The sequence below is a fragment of the Lipotes vexillifer genome, unplaced genomic scaffold, assembly GCF_000442215.2.
Source record: "Lipotes vexillifer unplaced genomic scaffold, Lipotes_vexillifer_v1.1 scaffold640, whole genome shotgun sequence".
Taxonomy (NCBI): domain Eukaryota; kingdom Metazoa; phylum Chordata; class Mammalia; order Artiodactyla; family Lipotidae; genus Lipotes; species Lipotes vexillifer.
In genome coordinates, this window is record NW_006773138.1 from 1475395 (window position 1) to 1492875 (window position 17481).

General features: G+C 36.9%; 1 protein-coding gene across 1 annotated transcript in view; it reads right to left on the reverse strand.

The window, feature by feature from the left end:
* The window catches only part of C2CD3 (C2 domain containing 3 centriole elongation regulator), a 135478-nt gene that overhangs the window by 85526 nt on the left and 32471 nt on the right, over positions 1-17481 (reverse strand). The window contains exon 8 of the mRNA XM_007448088.1: positions 5876-6023. Within this exon, the coding sequence (XP_007448150.1) occupies positions 5876-6023 (148 nt within the window). The remainder of the gene's footprint in view (positions 1-5875; positions 6024-17481) is intronic.

The following is a 17481-nucleotide window of genomic DNA, read 5'->3' on the forward strand; positions in this document are numbered from 1 at the left end:
CGACCCTGGGATAATTCGGCACTGCAGAGATAAGAAAAACAAAGCAGGACTTTAAGAGAAGTTTCAGTTGAGCTATTCTTTTTTTATTAAACACTTTGAAGTTCTAAACGTGGAAGAAAATATGTTAAACAGAAGACTTACATTAAACAGAAGATTATCTTATAAATAGTTTCACAGTATATTCACCCTCCTCTGGGGTGTCAACAGCTAGCATTCAAAAAATACACTACTGACAGTGATTGTGATCTCATTCATTTATTTAACAAACATTTTACTGGGTAACTATTATGTGCCAGGCATGGTGTCAGGTCCTGAATGCTACAGAGATGGCTAACCTAACTTGTTCTACTCTTGTGCTGCTTATGGTCTAGTAGGGAGGAAAAAAGGCAAAGAATTAACTATAATTCAATGAGTTAAATGTTATATACTGTTTTTGTGAAGAATGGCTAATTCATAAATATGCCTTCTTCTATTAAGCAAAAATATGTGTATTTAGGTTAATTATGGCAAGATTAGTTCTATGTGGGATAGAGAAATAAGTAAAACAGATATTCTACTTATAAAGAGTTTGTAAACTAATAAGAAACATAAGCATACAAATATGTGTATATTTCATTCATTTTTGTTTCTCCTATAGTAACTAGCACTTAATGAACATCTGTAAATGAACTTACTGATTCTTAATGAACATGTTATTAATAATAAAAACAATATTTATTAAGTACTTAATATGTGCCAAACACTGTGCTAAGCATTTCAATTATTCTTTCAACTTTGCTTCCCTTTCAAGCTAGCTACTATACTTTTTTTCCCTTCTGTGGTTTCCCAATAACATGTGATCACTACCTTCAAATTAGATCATGTTCCTATAATTCTTGGAACAAAGAAATGCTCAACAAATAGATGCTCAATAAATGTTCCTTTCTTCACCTTTCCTTAATTTATAGCAGAGTTTCTCAACCTTAGCACTACTGACATGCTGGGTTAGATAATTCACTGTCACTGGGAGCTACCCTGTGCATTTTGGATCCCTGGACCCTACTCATCAGAAGCCAGTAACACTCCTCCAGGTGTGACAATCCAAAGTATCTCCAGACATTACCAAATGTCTCATGGGGTGGGAGTAGGGGAGAACTGCCCTCCAGTGGAGAACCACTGATCTATAGTATTGTCTCTCTCAAAGGTCAAGAACAACTTCCTAACTGCCAAAATCCAACTAACAACTTCCCAATCCACACAGCTTCTCTGCAGCTTGTGAGCACTGCTCCTTTTTGAAGCTCGACTTCTTGGTATTCTACACAATTCTCATTTGCCACTTATGGATCCCCTTCCCAACCCCCTCCCCAGCACCCCCCCCCACCAGTTGCTTTTCTCCCCTCTTTGCACACCCTTAAATTTATGAATTCTGTTCAGTATATAGTCCTCTACCCCTTCCCCCCACCAAAAAATTAACATTTCTTTGAATTTATTCTTCTGTCTTTGACACAGAAAAAGGCATGCCATTTCCCTCCATGCAATATTTAGGACATACTTATAACCAGAAACTGGGAGAGGTCAGAAATATTTTGCATAGGCCAGAGGCCTGGGGTTCCTGTTGGGAAGGCAGGAGATCTAGAAGTAAAAGAAAAAGGGTGGGGGAAGGGTTGGAATTTGCCTGTATTCTTTGGCTACAAGACAAGTCCATTCTCAGAACTTCCTTCTTTTTCTTTTTAATCATGTTTTAATCAAAGAACACATGTACCTATTTTGTATTTTTATTTAAAAATAAATTTATTTATTTTGGCTACGCCAGGTCTTAGTCTGCAGCATGCAGACTTCTTTGTTGTGGCATGCATACGGGATCTAGTTCACCGACCAGGGATAGAACCCGGGCCCCCTGCATTGGGAGCCCCAAGTCTTACCCACTGGACCACCAGGAAGTCCCTACACATACCTATTTTAAAAGTCAAATAGGACTACCAAGACATAATGAAAATCAGTAGCTGCCTGCCTCCTTAGAATCACTTTCAACTCCTTAAGATGTTTCTTCTGGTATTTACCTTCATATTTCTAAGTAACACATGTGTACTGCTATTTTCTGATTTTTCACTTTTCACTTTTCTAAATGATTTATGGACTTTCTAGCACGAAAAATGAAGGATCCACTCTTATACCATTATTCTTGGAAACAGATTTCCCTTTCCCCCATCTTCTCAATTTATATTACAATTTTTTGTTGTTAATCTTCAGGGTTATCATATCAGAGCCAAGTATAATTTACTATACTTTCTTTACAACTTCTAGTTTTCCTTGTTTTAATAAATGTCTTAACTTTCATTTACTTAGTTTTCTACGTGCCTATTACTATTTCATTATTGAACTCTCCAAGAGAACGGACAGATTTCTTCTCATTCTGCTCAAACACAGGAGAAATGTGCTTCCACCTACCCTTTCCCCTCCTTAGAAATATCCCAACTGAAGCCCTGTCCTGCTTCCATAAGAAGTGTTCGCTCTCTAAATATGACACAGGCCATAAAGCTCCTTTTCTCTTTCTTCTGTTACATCCCCTACTTCTTGGACTCCATGCCTTGCTCTTTATTCCTATATTCTCTTTGTTGTAGAGAATACCCTATGGTTCCCTGAGAACTAGTGCAAGAGAGGCAATCTTTCGAGTCCCTGCGTATATGAAGATATTTTTACTCTACCCTCACACGATTGATTGGAAACGGAATTTGAGGTCAACAATTAAGAATTTTCAGAATCCTGGGACTTTCCTTGTGGTCCAGTGGGTAAGACTCCATGCTCCAAGTACAGGGGGCCCGGGTTCAATCCCTGGTTGGGGAACTAGATCCCACATGCATGCCGCAACTAAGAGTTCGCATGCCGCAACTAAGAAGTCCACATGCTGCAACTAAACATTCTGCAATGAAGATCCCACACGCCACAACAAAGATCCCATGTGCCGCAACTAAGACCTGGTGCAGCCTAAACAAACAAAAATAAATAAATAAATATTTTTTTAAAAAAAGAATTTTCAGAATCCTGAAAGCAATTCTCCACTGTCTTCCATGGAGCTGGAAGAAAACTCTTTTATTTCCGGCTTTATTGAGGTATAATTGACAAATAAAATTGTAACATATTAAAAGTGTACAATTGATGACTTGATATACATTGTGAAAGAATTCCTCTCATTGAGTTAATTAATGCATCTATCACCTCACATATTTCCTTTTCCCTTCTTCCTTCCTTCCTTCTTTCCTTCCCTTTTTATTTTCTTGTGAGAACATTTAAGTTCTACTCTCTCAGTAAATTTCAGTTATGCAATACAGTGTTATCAACTATAGTCACATTATAACTAGATCCTCAGACTTTATTATTCTTATAACTGAAAATTTGTACCATTTTACCAACCCCTCCTTATTTTCTCCAACCCCCAGAAACCACTTTTTGATAATGTTTCAATAAATTTGACTTTATTTTTGATTCCACATATAAGTGATACCATGTAGTATTTGTCTGGCTTATTTCGCTTAGCATAATGCTCTCCTTGTTCATCCATGTTGTCACAAATGACAGGATTTCCTTCTTTGTTAAGGCTGAATAATATTCATTCCATATTTTCTTGATCCATTCATCCACTGATAGACACTTAGGTTGTTTCCATACCTTGGCTATTATGTATAATGCTGCAATGAACATGGGAGTACAAATATCTCATCAACATAATGATTTCAAGCAAACTAAATGTCCATCAACAGAGTAATGGATAAAGATGTGGTACATATATACAATGGAATATTACTCAGCCATAAAAAGGAATGAATAATGCCATCTGCAGTGACATGGGTGGACCTAGAGATTGTCAAACAGAGTGAAGTAAGTCAGAAAGAGAAAGCCAAACATTGTATAATATTGCTTATATGTGGAATCTAGAAAAACGGTTCAGATGAACTTATTGGCAAATCAGAAACAGAGTTACAGAATAGAAAATAAACTTATGGTTACCAAGGGGGGATGGGGGGGTGGGATGAACTGGGAGACTGGATTGACATACATACACTGTTATATATAAAATAGATAATTAATGAGAACCTACTGTATAGCACAGGGAGCTCTACTCAATGCTCTGTGGTGACCTAAATGAGAAGGAAATCTATACAACAGTGGATATATGTATATATATAACTAATTCACTTTGTTGTACAGCAGAAACTAACACAACATTGTAAAGCAACTATACTCCAATAAAAAAAAAGATAACAAGGACCTACTGTATAGCACAGGGAACTCTACTCAATACTCTGTAATAACCTATATGGGAAAAGAATCTAAAAAAGAATAGATATATGCATAACAAAACCACTTTGCTGTACACCTGAAACACAACATTGTAAATCAACTATACTCCAATATAAAATAAATGTTTTTTTAAATTTCAAAAATAAAACAGACAATGATTTCATTTCCTTTGTATATACAACCAGAATTGGGATTGCTGGGTCATATGGAAGTTCTATTCTTAACTTCTGGAGGAACCTCCATACTGTTTTCCATAGTGACTATACCAGTTTACATTCCCAACGACAGTGTACAGGGTTTTCTTTTTCTCCAAATTCTCACCAGCATTTGTTATCTCTTTTCTTTTTGTAACAGACATTTTAATAGGTGTGAAGTGATATCTCATTATGGTTTTGATGTGCATTTCCCTGATGATTAATGATGTTGAGAACATTTTCTTGTACCTCTTGGCCATTTGTATGTCTTCTTTGGAAAACAGGTCTATTTAGGTCCTTTGCCCAATTATTAATTGGGCTATTTGTTTGTTTGTTGTTTTTCTTACTATAGAGTTGTATAAGTTCCTTGTATATTTTGGATATCAACCCCATATCAGATATGTGGTTTGCAAATATTTTCTGCCTTTGCATTTTGTTGATGGTTTTCTTTGCTGTGTTTTAGTTTCATGTGGTCCCACTTACTTATTTTTGCTTTTGTTCCCTTTGATTTTGGTGTCAAGTCCAAAAAATTATTGACAAGACCAATGTCAAGGAGCTTACCCCACTATGTTTTCTTTCAGGAGTTTTATGGTTTCAGGTCCATGCTCAAGTCTTCAATCCATTTTGAGTTGATTTCTGTGTACAGTGTAAAACAGTGTCCAGTTTCATTCTTTTTTTTTTTGGATTTATTTTTAAATTTTATTTTTAATTTTTTTTATTCAAACAGAAAGTCACAAAAATTATAATCATCCTCATCAGTTCACTCAGTCCCATGTAATTAATTTTTTTTTCATCTTGATCTTTTGTTAGCACTTTTATGAATTCATCAGTTTTCCATTAGAGTTCTGAAAATGCTTATTCATTCAGTTCAGCAGTATAGTCAGAAGATGCTAAACCAATGAATAGAACATATGGCTTGACATAAGAAAGAACTTTGAAAATGCTAAAACTGCCTGAAAAGAGAATGTTCTGTCTTAAGGGTCAGTAGAGTTATTTGTCCACCATGAGTAGAGGTGTTTCTGGAACACCTGTATCTGAAAAGATACCAGTCGAGGGTGGTTCTGAGGGTATACCTACATTAGCTCTTCCTTGAAAGAGCTCTTAGGAAGCCACATAATATATTAAGATTATAGGCTTTGGACTCAGGTAAACTTGAATTTGAATCCTGGCTCTAACACTTACTTGCTATGATGTGTCCTTGGACAAAATAATTAATCTTAGTAGGCTTATCTCCTCATCTGTAAAATGAGGATAATACTCTCCTCTTCAGATTGTGATTATAATTAAATAAGGTATGTAAAATGGATAGCTTTCTGTCTGGCAAGTGGTAACATGCCTACACCCACTAATATTATTAATACTCTTGTTCTCCAATTCCTAAAGTTTCAGATTCAGTGACTTACAGGTGCTGTGTAAAACAAGTTCTCCAGGAGACTCTGGTCATACTGAGGGTCACTGGGCTCACTGCTGCAATACACATCACTCCCAGGAGATGGGGAATCTGGAGGAGAGCCTAGCCCGTCCCAGTAACGACCCTGGGATAATTCGGCACTGCAGAGATAAGAAAAACAAAGCAGGACTTTAAGAGAAGTTTCAGTTGAGCTATTCTTTTTTTATTAAACACTTTGAAGTTCTAAACGTGGAAGAAAATATGTTAAACAGAAGACTTACATTAAACAGAAGATTATCTTATAAATAGTTTCACAGTATATTCACCCTCCTCTGGGGTGTCAACAGCTAGCATTCAAAAAATACACTACTGACAGTGATTGTGATCTCATTCATTTATTTAACAAACATTTTACTGGGTAACTATTATGTGCCAGGCATGGTGTCAGGTCCTGAATGCTACAGAGATGGCTAACCTAACTTGTTCTACTCTTGTGCTGCTTATGGTCTAGTAGGGAGGAAAAAAGGCAAAGAATTAACTATAATTCAATGAGTTAAATGTTATATACTGTTTTTGTGAAGAATGGCTAATTCATAAATATGCCTTCTTCTATTAAGCAAAAATATGTGTATTTAGGTTAATTATGGCAAGATTAGTTCTATGTGGGATAGAGAAATAAGTAAAACAGATATTCTACTTATAAAGAGTTTGTAAACTAATAAGAAACATAAGCATACAAATATGTGTATATTTCATTCATTTTTGTTTCTCCTATAGTAACTAGCACTTAATGAACATCTGTAAATGAACTTACTGATTCTTAATGAACATGTTATTAATAATAAAAACAATATTTATTAAGTACTTAATATGTGCCAAACACTGTGCTAAGCATTTCAATTATTCTTTCAACTTTGCTTCCCTTTCAAGCTAGCTACTATACTTTTTTTCCCTTCTGTGGTTTCCCAATAACATGTGATCACTACCTTCAAATTAGATCATGTTCCTATAATTCTTGGAACAAAGAAATGCTCAACAAATAGATGCTCAATAAATGTTCCTTTCTTCACCTTTCCTTAATTTATAGCAGAGTTTCTCAACCTTAGCACTACTGACATGCTGGGTTAGATAATTCACTGTCACTGGGAGCTACCCTGTGCATTTTGGATCCCTGGACCCTACTCATCAGAAGCCAGTAACACTCCTCCAGGTGTGACAATCCAAAGTATCTCCAGACATTACCAAATGTCTCATGGGGTGGGAGTAGGGGAGAACTGCCCTCCAGTGGAGAACCACTGATCTATAGTATTGTCTCTCTCAAAGGTCAAGAACAACTTCCTAACTGCCAAAATCCAACTAACAACTTCCCAATCCACACAGCTTCTCTGCAGCTTGTGAGCACTGCTCCTTTTTGAAGCTCGACTTCTTGGTATTCTACACAATTCTCATTTGCCACTTATGGATCCCCTTCCCAACCCCCTCCCCAGCCCCCCCCCCCACCAGTTGCTTTTCTCCCCTCTTTGCACACCCTTAAATTTATGAATTCTGTTCAGTATATAGTCCTCTACCCCTTCCCCCCACCAAAAAATTAACATTTCTTTGAATTTATTCTTCTGTCTTTGACACAGAAAAAGGCATGCCATTTCCCTCCATGCAATATTTAGGACATACTTATAACCAGAAACTGGGAGAGGTCAGAAATATTTTGCATAGGCCAGAGGCCTGGGGTTCCTGTTGGGAAGGCAGGAGATCTAGAAGTAAAAGAAAAAGGGTGGGGGAAGGGTTGGAATTTGCCTGTATTCTTTGGCTACAAGACAAGTCCATTCTCAGAACTTCCTTCTTTTTCTTTTTAATCATGTTTTAATCAAAGAACACATGTACCTATTTTGTATTTTTATTTAAAAATAAATTTATTTATTTTGGCTACGCCAGGTCTTAGTCTGCAGCATGCAGACTTCTTTGTTGTGGCATGCATACGGGATCTAGTTCACCGACCAGGGATAGAACCCGGGCCCCCTGCATTGGGAGCCCCAAGTCTTACCCACTGGACCACCAGGAAGTCCCTACACATACCTATTTTAAAAGTCAAATAGGACTACCAAGACATAATGAAAATCAGTAGCTGCCTGCCTCCTTAGAATCACTTTCAACTCCTTAAGATGTTTCTTCTGGTATTTACCTTCATATTTCTAAGTAACACATGTGTACTGCTATTTTCTGATTTTTCACTTTTCACTTTTCTAAATGATTTATGGACTTTCTAGCACGAAAAATGAAGGATCCACTCTTATACCATTATTCTTGGAAACAGATTTCCCTTTCCCCCATCTTCTCAATTTATATTACAATTTTTTGTTGTTAATCTTCAGGGTTATCATATCAGAGCCAAGTATAATTTACTATACTTTCTTTACAACTTCTAGTTTTCCTTGTTTTAATAAATGTCTTAACTTTCATTTACTTAGTTTTCTACGTGCCTATTACTATTTCATTATTGAACTCTCCAAGAGAACGGACAGATTTCTTCTCATTCTGCTCAAACACAGGAGAAATGTGCTTCCACCTACCCTTTCCCCTCCTTAGAAATATCCCAACTGAAGCCCTGTCCTGCTTCCATAAGAAGTGTTCGCTCTCTAAATATGACACAGGCCATAAAGCTCCTTTTCTCTTTCTTCTGTTACATCCCCTACTTCTTGGACTCCATGCCTTGCTCTTTATTCCTATATTCTCTTTGTTGTAGAGAATACCCTATGGTTCCCTGAGAACTAGTGCAAGAGAGGCAATCTTTCGAGTCCCTGCGTATATGAAGATATTTTTACTCTACCCTCACACGATTGATTGGAAACGGAATTTGAGGTCAACAATTAAGAATTTTCAGAATCCTGGGACTTTCCTTGTGGTCCAGTGGGTAAGACTCCATGCTCCAAGTACAGGGGGCCCGGGTTCAATCCCTGGTTGGGGAACTAGATCCCACATGCATGCCGCAACTAAGAGTTCGCATGCCGCAACTAAGAAGTCCACATGCTGCAACTAAACATTCTGCAATGAAGATCCCACACGCCACAACAAAGATCCCATGTGCCGCAACTAAGACCTGGTGCAGCCTAAACAAACAAAAATAAATAAATAAATATTTTTTTAAAAAAAGAATTTTCAGAATCCTGAAAGCAATTCTCCACTGTCTTCCATGGAGCTGGAAGAAAACTCTTTTATTTCCGGCTTTATTGAGGTATAATTGACAAATAAAATTGTAACATATTAAAAGTGTACAATTGATGACTTGATATACATTGTGAAAGAATTCCTCTCATTGAGTTAATTAATGCATCTATCACCTCACATATTTCCTTTTCCCTTCTTCCTTCCTTCCTTCTTTCCTTCCCTTTTTATTTTCTTGTGAGAACATTTAAGTTCTACTCTCTCAGTAAATTTCAGTTATGCAATACAGTGTTATCAACTATAGTCACATTATAACTAGATCCTCAGACTTTATTATTCTTATAACTGAAAATTTGTACCATTTTACCAACCCCTCCTTATTTTCTCCAACCCCCAGAAACCACTTTTTGATAATGTTTCAATAAATTTGACTTTATTTTTGATTCCACATATAAGTGATACCATGTAGTATTTGTCTGGCTTATTTCGCTTAGCATAATGCTCTCCTTGTTCATCCATGTTGTCACAAATGACAGGATTTCCTTCTTTGTTAAGGCTGAATAATATTCATTCCATATTTTCTTGATCCATTCATCCACTGATAGACACTTAGGTTGTTTCCATACCTTGGCTATTATGTATAATGCTGCAATGAACATGGGAGTACAAATATCTCATCAACATAATGATTTCAAGCAAACTAAATGTCCATCAACAGAGTAATGGATAAAGATGTGGTACATATATACAATGGAATATTACTCAGCCATAAAAAGGAATGAATAATGCCATCTGCAGTGACATGGGTGGACCTAGAGATTGTCAAACAGAGTGAAGTAAGTCAGAAAGAGAAAGCCAAACATTGTATAATATTGCTTATATGTGGAATCTAGAAAAACGGTTCAGATGAACTTATTGGCAAATCAGAAACAGAGTTACAGAATAGAAAATAAACTTATGGTTACCAAGGGGGGATGGGGGGGTGGGATGAACTGGGAGACTGGATTGACATACATACACTGTTATATATAAAATAGATAATTAATGAGAACCTACTGTATAGCACAGGGAGCTCTACTCAATGCTCTGTGGTGACCTAAATGAGAAGGAAATCTATACAACAGTGGATATATGTATATATATAACTAATTCACTTTGTTGTACAGCAGAAACTAACACAACATTGTAAAGCAACTATACTCCAATAAAAAAAAAGATAACAAGGACCTACTGTATAGCACAGGGAACTCTACTCAATACTCTGTAATAACCTATATGGGAAAAGAATCTAAAAAAGAATAGATATATGCATAACAAAACCACTTTGCTGTACACCTGAAACACAACATTGTAAATCAACTATACTCCAATATAAAATAAATGTTTTTTTAAATTTCAAAAATAAAACAGACAATGATTTCATTTCCTTTGTATATACAACCAGAATTGGGATTGCTGGGTCATATGGAAGTTCTATTCTTAACTTCTGGAGGAACCTCCATACTGTTTTCCATAGTGACTATACCAGTTTACATTCCCAACGACAGTGTACAGGGTTTTCTTTTTCTCCAAATTCTCACCAGCATTTGTTATCTCTTTTCTTTTTGTAACAGACATTTTAATAGGTGTGAAGTGATATCTCATTATGGTTTTGATGTGCATTTCCCTGATGATTAATGATGTTGAGAACATTTTCTTGTACCTCTTGGCCATTTGTATGTCTTCTTTGGAAAACAGGTCTATTTAGGTCCTTTGCCCAATTATTAATTGGGCTATTTGTTTGTTTGTTGTTTTTCTTACTATAGAGTTGTATAAGTTCCTTGTATATTTTGGATATCAACCCCATATCAGATATGTGGTTTGCAAATATTTTCTGCCTTTGCATTTTGTTGATGGTTTTCTTTGCTGTGTTTTAGTTTCATGTGGTCCCACTTACTTATTTTTGCTTTTGTTCCCTTTGATTTTGGTGTCAAGTCCAAAAAATTATTGACAAGACCAATGTCAAGGAGCTTACCCCACTATGTTTTCTTTCAGGAGTTTTATGGTTTCAGGTCCATGCTCAAGTCTTCAATCCATTTTGAGTTGATTTCTGTGTACAGTGTAAAACAGTGTCCAGTTTCATTCTTTTTTTTTTTGGATTTATTTTTAAATTTTATTTTTAATTTTTTTTATTCAAACAGAAAGTCACAAAAATTATAATCATCCTCATCAGTTCACTCAGTCCCATGTAATTAATTTTTTTTTCATCTTGATCTTTTGTTAGCACTTTTATGAATTCATCAGTTTTCCATTAGAGTTCTGAAAATGCTTATTCATTCAGTTCAGCAGTATAGTTGGTTACCAGAAACCTGTGCTTGTCATAGTCTTTTCCATGAATTCCTTGAAGATGAAACCCTTTTATAGGAACATTTTTGCAAAAGCATGAGATTACACCCAGAACTGTCTGCAAATGACAAAAGACTTAAAAATGACCATGGTTAAAGATTTCACGGAAGTTCATAATAATGCAATTGACAAGGAAATTTAGTTATTTCTGAGATATACATTTTAAAATAATAAGTAGAATGATGACTTATAACATTATACCAGAATATATAAGATTTTTAGGAATTTCATGTAATGTCTGAAACATTTATATTAACATATTTCCATACAAATAGCCCAAAAAGAGTTTAGTATTATTCTTTTTTGTTGTTGTTTTTAATTTTTAAATTTAATTTTACTTATTTTTTTAAACGGCAGATTCTAATTAGTCATCCATTATATACACATCAGTGTATACATGTCAATCCCAATCGCCCAATTCATCACACCAGCATCCCCATCCCCCGTGGCTTTCTCCCCTTGGTGTCCATATGTTTGTTCTCTACATCTGTGTCTCAATTTCTGGCCTGCAAACCGGTTCATCTGTACCATTTTTTTTGGTTCCATATACATGCGTTAATATACGATATTTGTTTTTCTCTTTCTGACTTCACTCTGTATGACAGTCTCTAGATCCATCCATGTCTCAACAAATGACCCAATTTTGTCCCTTTTTATGGCTGAGTAATATTCCATTGTATTTATGTACCACATCTTCTTTATCCATTCGTCTGTCGATGGGCATTTAGGTTGCTTCCATGACCTGGCTATGGTAAATAGTGCTGCAGTGAACATTGGGGTGCGTGTGTCTTTTTGAATTATGGTTTTCTCTGGGTATATGCCCAGTACTGGGACTGCTGGATCATATGATAATTCTATTGTTAGTTTTTTAAGGAACCTCCATACTGTTCTCCATAGAGGCTATATCAATTTACATTCCCACCAACAGTGCAAGAGGGTTCCCTTTTCTCCACACCCTCTCCAGCATTTGTTGTTTGTAGATTTTCTGATGATGCCCATTCTAACTGGTGTGAGGTGATACCTCACTGTCGTTTTGATTTGCATTTCTCTAATCATTAGTGATGTTGAGCAGCTTTTCCTGTGCTTCTTGGCCATCTGTATGTCTTCTTTGGAGAAATGTCTATTTAGGTCTTCTGCCCATTTTTGGATTGGGTTGTTTGTTTCTTTAATATTGAGCTGCATGAGCTGTTTATATATTTTGGAGATTAATCCTTTGTCCACTGATTCCTTTGCAAATATTTTCTCCGACTCTGAGGGTTGTCTTTTCATCTTGTTTATGGTTTCCTTTGCTGTGCAAAAGCTTTGAAGTTTCATTAGGTGCCATTTGTTTATTTTTGTTTTTATATCCATTACTCTAGGAGGTGGGTCAAAAAAGATCTTGCTGTGATTTATGTCAAAGAGTGTTCTTCCTATGTTTTCCTCTAAGAGTTTTATAGTGTCCGGTCATACATTTAGGTCTCAAATCCATTTTGAGTTTATTTTTGTGTACGGTGTTAGAGAGTGTTGTGATTTCATTCTTTTACATGTAGCTGTCCAGTTTTCCCAGCACCACTTATTGAAGAGACTATCTTTTCTCCATTGTATATCCTTGCCTCCTTTGTCATAGATTAGTTGACCATAGGTGTGTGGGTTTATCTCTGGGCTTTCTATCTTGTTCCATTGTTCTATGTTTCTGTTTTTGTGCCAGTACTATATTGTCTTGATTACTGTGGCTTTGTAGTATAGTCTGAAGTCAGGGAGTCTGATTCCTCCAGCTCCGTTTTCTTCCCTCAAATCTGCTTTGGCTATTTGGGGTCTTTTGTGTCTCCATACAAATTTTAAGATTTTTTGTTCTAGTTCCATAAAAAATGCCATTGGTAATTTGACAGAGATTGCATTGAATCTGTAGATTGCTTTGGGTAGTACAATCATTTTCACAATTTGGATTCTTCCAATCCAAGAACATGGTATATCTCTCCATCTGTTGGTATCATCTTTAATTTCTTTCATCAGTGTCTTATAGTTTTCTGCATACAGGTCTTTTGTCTCCCTAGGTAGGTTTATTCCTAGGTATTTTATTCTTTTCGTTCCAGTGGTAAATGGGAGTGTTTCCATGATTTGTCTTTCAGATTTTTCATCATTAGTGTATAGGAATGCAAGAGATTTCTGTGCATTAATTTTTATCCTGCAACTTTACCAAATTCATTGATTAGCTCTAGTAGTTTTCTGATGGCATTTATAGTATCATGTCATCTGCAAACAGTGACAGTTTTACTTCTTTTCCAATTTGTATTCCTTTTATTTTTTTTTCTTCTCTGATTGCCGTGGTTAGGACTTCCAAAAGTATGTTGAATAATAGTGGACAACGTGGTCTTGTTCCTGATCTTAGAGGAAATGCTTTCAGTTTTTCACCATTGAGAATGATGTTTGCTGTGGGTTTGTCACATATGGCCTTTATTATGTTGAGGTAGGTTCCCTCTATGCCCACTTTCTGGAGAGTTTTTTATCATAAATGGGTGTTGAATTTTGTCAAAAGTTTTTTCTGCGTCCTTTGAGTTGATCATATAGTTTTTGTTTGTTTGTTTGTTTTTTTGCAGTACACGGGCCTCTCACTGTTGTGGCCTCTCCCGTTGTGAATCTGGCACAGGCTCTGGACACGCAGGCTCAGCGGCCATGGCTCACGGGCCCAGCCGCTCCATGGCATGTGGGATCTTCCTGGATTGGGGCACGAACCTGCGTCCCCTGCATCAGCAGGTGGACTCTCAACCACTGCGCCACCAGGGAAGCCCTGATCATATAGTTTTTATTCTTCAATTTGTTAATATGGTATATCACATTGACTGATTTGCGTATATTGAAGAATCCTTGAATCCCTGGGATAAATCCCACTTGATCATGATGTTATGATACTTTTAATGTGCTGTTGGATTCTGTTTGCTAGTATTTTGTTGAGGATTTTTGCATCTATATTCATCAGTGATATTGGTCTGCAATTTTCTTTTTTTCTAGTATCTGTGTCTGGTTTTGGTATCAGGGTGATCGTGGCCTCATAGAATGGGTCTGGGAGTGTTCCTCCCCCTGCAATTTTTTGGAAGAGTTTGAGAAGGATGGGTGTTAGCTCTTCTCTAAATGTTTGATAGAATTCACCTGGGAAGCTATCTGGTCCTGGACTTTTGTTTGTTGGAAGATTTTAAATCACAGTTTCAATTTCATTACTTGTGATTGGTCTGTTCATATTTTCTATTTCATCCTGGTTCAGTATTAGGTTATACCTTTCTAAGAATTTGTCCATTTCTTCCAGGTTGTCCATTTTATTGGCATAGAGCTGGTTGTAGTAGTCTCTTAGAATGCTTTGTATTTCTGTGGTGTGTGTTGTAACTTCTTTTTCATTTCTAATTTTATTGATTTGAGTCCTCTCCCTCTTTTTCTTGATTCTGGCTAATGGTTTATCAATTTTGTTTATCTTCTCAAAGAACCAGCTTTTAGTTTTATTGATCTTTGCTATTTTTTTCTTTGTTTCTATTTATTTCTGCTCTGATTTTTATGATTTCTTCCCTTCTGCTAACTTTGGGTTTTGTTTGTTCTTCTGTCCCTAGTTCCTTTAGGTGTAAGGTTAGGTTGTTTAGTTGAGATTTTTCTTGTTTCTTGAGGTAGGCTTGTATAGCTATAAACTTCCCTCTTAGAACTGCTTTTGCTGCATCCCATAGGTTTTGGATTGTTGTGTTTTCATTGTCATTTGTCTCTAGGTATTTTTTGATTTCCTCTTTGATTTCTTCAATGATTTCTTGGTTATTTAGTAACATATTATCTAGCCTCCGTGTGTTTGTGTTTTTTATGTTTTGTTCCCTGTAATTGATTTCTAATTTCATAGCGTTGTGGTCAGAAAAGATGCTTGATATGATTTCAATTTTCTTAAATTTACTGAGGCTTGATTTGTGACCCAAGATGTGATCTATCCTGGAGAATGTTCTGTGCACTCCTGAGAAGAAAGTGTAATCTGCCCCTGTTGGATAGAGTGTCCTACAAATATCAGTTAAATCTATCTGGCCTACTGTGTCATTTAAAGCTTGTGTTTCCTTACTAATTTTCTGTTTGGATGATCTGTCCATTGGTGTAAGTGAGGTGTTAAAGTCCCCCACTATTGTTGTGTTACTGTCAATTTCCTCTTTTATAGCTGTTAGCAGTTGCCTTATGTATTGAGGTGCTCCTATGTTGGGTGCACATATATTTGTAATTGTTATATCTTCTTCTTGGATTGATCCCTTGATCATTATGTAGTGTCCCCCCGTGTCTCTTGTAACACTCTTTAAAGTCTATTTTATCTGTTATGAGTATTGCTACTCTAGCTTTCTTTTGATTTCCATTTGCATGGAATATCTTTTTCCATCCCCTCACTTTCAGTCTGTATGTGTCCCTAGGTCTGAAGTGGGTCTCTTGTAGACCGCATATAGATGGGTCTTGTTTTTGTATCCATTCAGCAAGCCTGTGTCTTTTGGTTGGAGCATTTAATCCATTCACGTTTAAGGTAATTATCGATACTATGTTCCTATGACCATTTTCTTAATTGTTTTGGGTTTGTGTTTGTAGGTCTTTTTCTTCTCTTGTGTTTCCCACTTAGAGAAGTTCCTTTAGCATTTGTTGTAGAGTTGGTTTGGTGGTGCTGAATTCTCTTAGCTTTTGCTCATCTGTAAAGCTTTTGATTTCTCCATCGAATCTGAATGAGATCCTTGACGGGTAGAGTAATCTTGGTTGTAAGTTCTTCCCTTTCATCACTTTAAATATGTCATGCCACTCCCTTCTGGCTTGTGGAGTTTCTGCTGAGAAATCAGCTGTTAACCTTATGGGAGTTCCCTTGTATGTTATTTGTTGTTTTTCCCTTGCTGCTTTCAATAATTTTTCTTTGTCTTTAATTTTTTCCAATTTGATTACTATGTGTCTCGGCGTGTTTCTCCGAGGTTTATCCTGTATGGGACTCTCTGTGCTTCCTGGACTTGGGTGGCTATTTCATTTCCCATGTTAGGGAAGTTTTCGACTATAATCTCTTCAAATATTTTCTCGAGTCCTTTCTCTCTCTCTTCTTCTGGGACCCCTATAATGCGTTGTTGTTGTGTTTAATGTTGTTGCGTTTAATGTTGTCCCAAAGGTCTCTTAGGCTGTCTTCATTTCTTTTCATTCTTTTTTCTTTATTCTGTTCCACAGCAGTGAATTCCACCATTCTGTCTTCCAGGTCACTTATCTGTTCTTCTGCCTCAGTTATTCTGCTATTGATTCCTTCTAGTGTAGTTTTCATTTCAGTTATTGTATTGTTCATCTGTTTGTTTGTTCTTTAATTCTTCTATGTCTTTGTTAAACGTTTCTTGCATCTTCTCGATCTTCGCCTCCATCCTTTTTCCGAGGTCCTGGATCATCTTCACTATCATTATTCTGAATTCTTTTTCTGGAAGGTTGCCTATCTCCACTTCGTTTAGTTGTTTTTCTGGGGTTTTATCTTGTTCCTTCATCTGGTACGTAGCCCTCTGCCTTTCATCTTGTCTATCTTTCTGTGAATGTGGTTTTTGTTCCATAGGTTGCAGGCTTGTAGTTCTTCTTGCTTCTGCTGTCTGCCCTCTTGTGGATGAGGCTATCTAAGAGGCTTGTGTAAGTTTCCTGATGGGAGGGACTGGTGGTGGTAGAGCTGACTGTTGCTCTGGTGGGCAGAGCTCAGTAAAACTTAAATCCGCTTGACTGCTGATAGGTGGGGCTGGGTTCCCTCCCTGTTGGTTGTTTGGCCTGAGGCAACCCAACACTGGAGCCTACCTGGGCTCTTTGGTGGGGCTAATGACAGACTCTGGGAGGGCTCACGCCAAGGAGTACTTCCCAGAACTTCTGCTGCCAGTGTCCTTGTCCACACGGTGAGCCACAGCCACCCCCCCCACCTCTGCAGGAGACCCTCCAACACTGGCAGGTAGGTCTGGTTCAGTCTCCCCTGTGGTTACTGCTCCTTCCCCTGGGTCCCGATGTGCACGCTACTTTGTGTGTGCCCTCCAAGAGTGGAGTCTCTGTTTCCCCCGTCCTTTCGAAGTCTTGCAATCAAATCCCACTAGGCTTCAAAGTCTG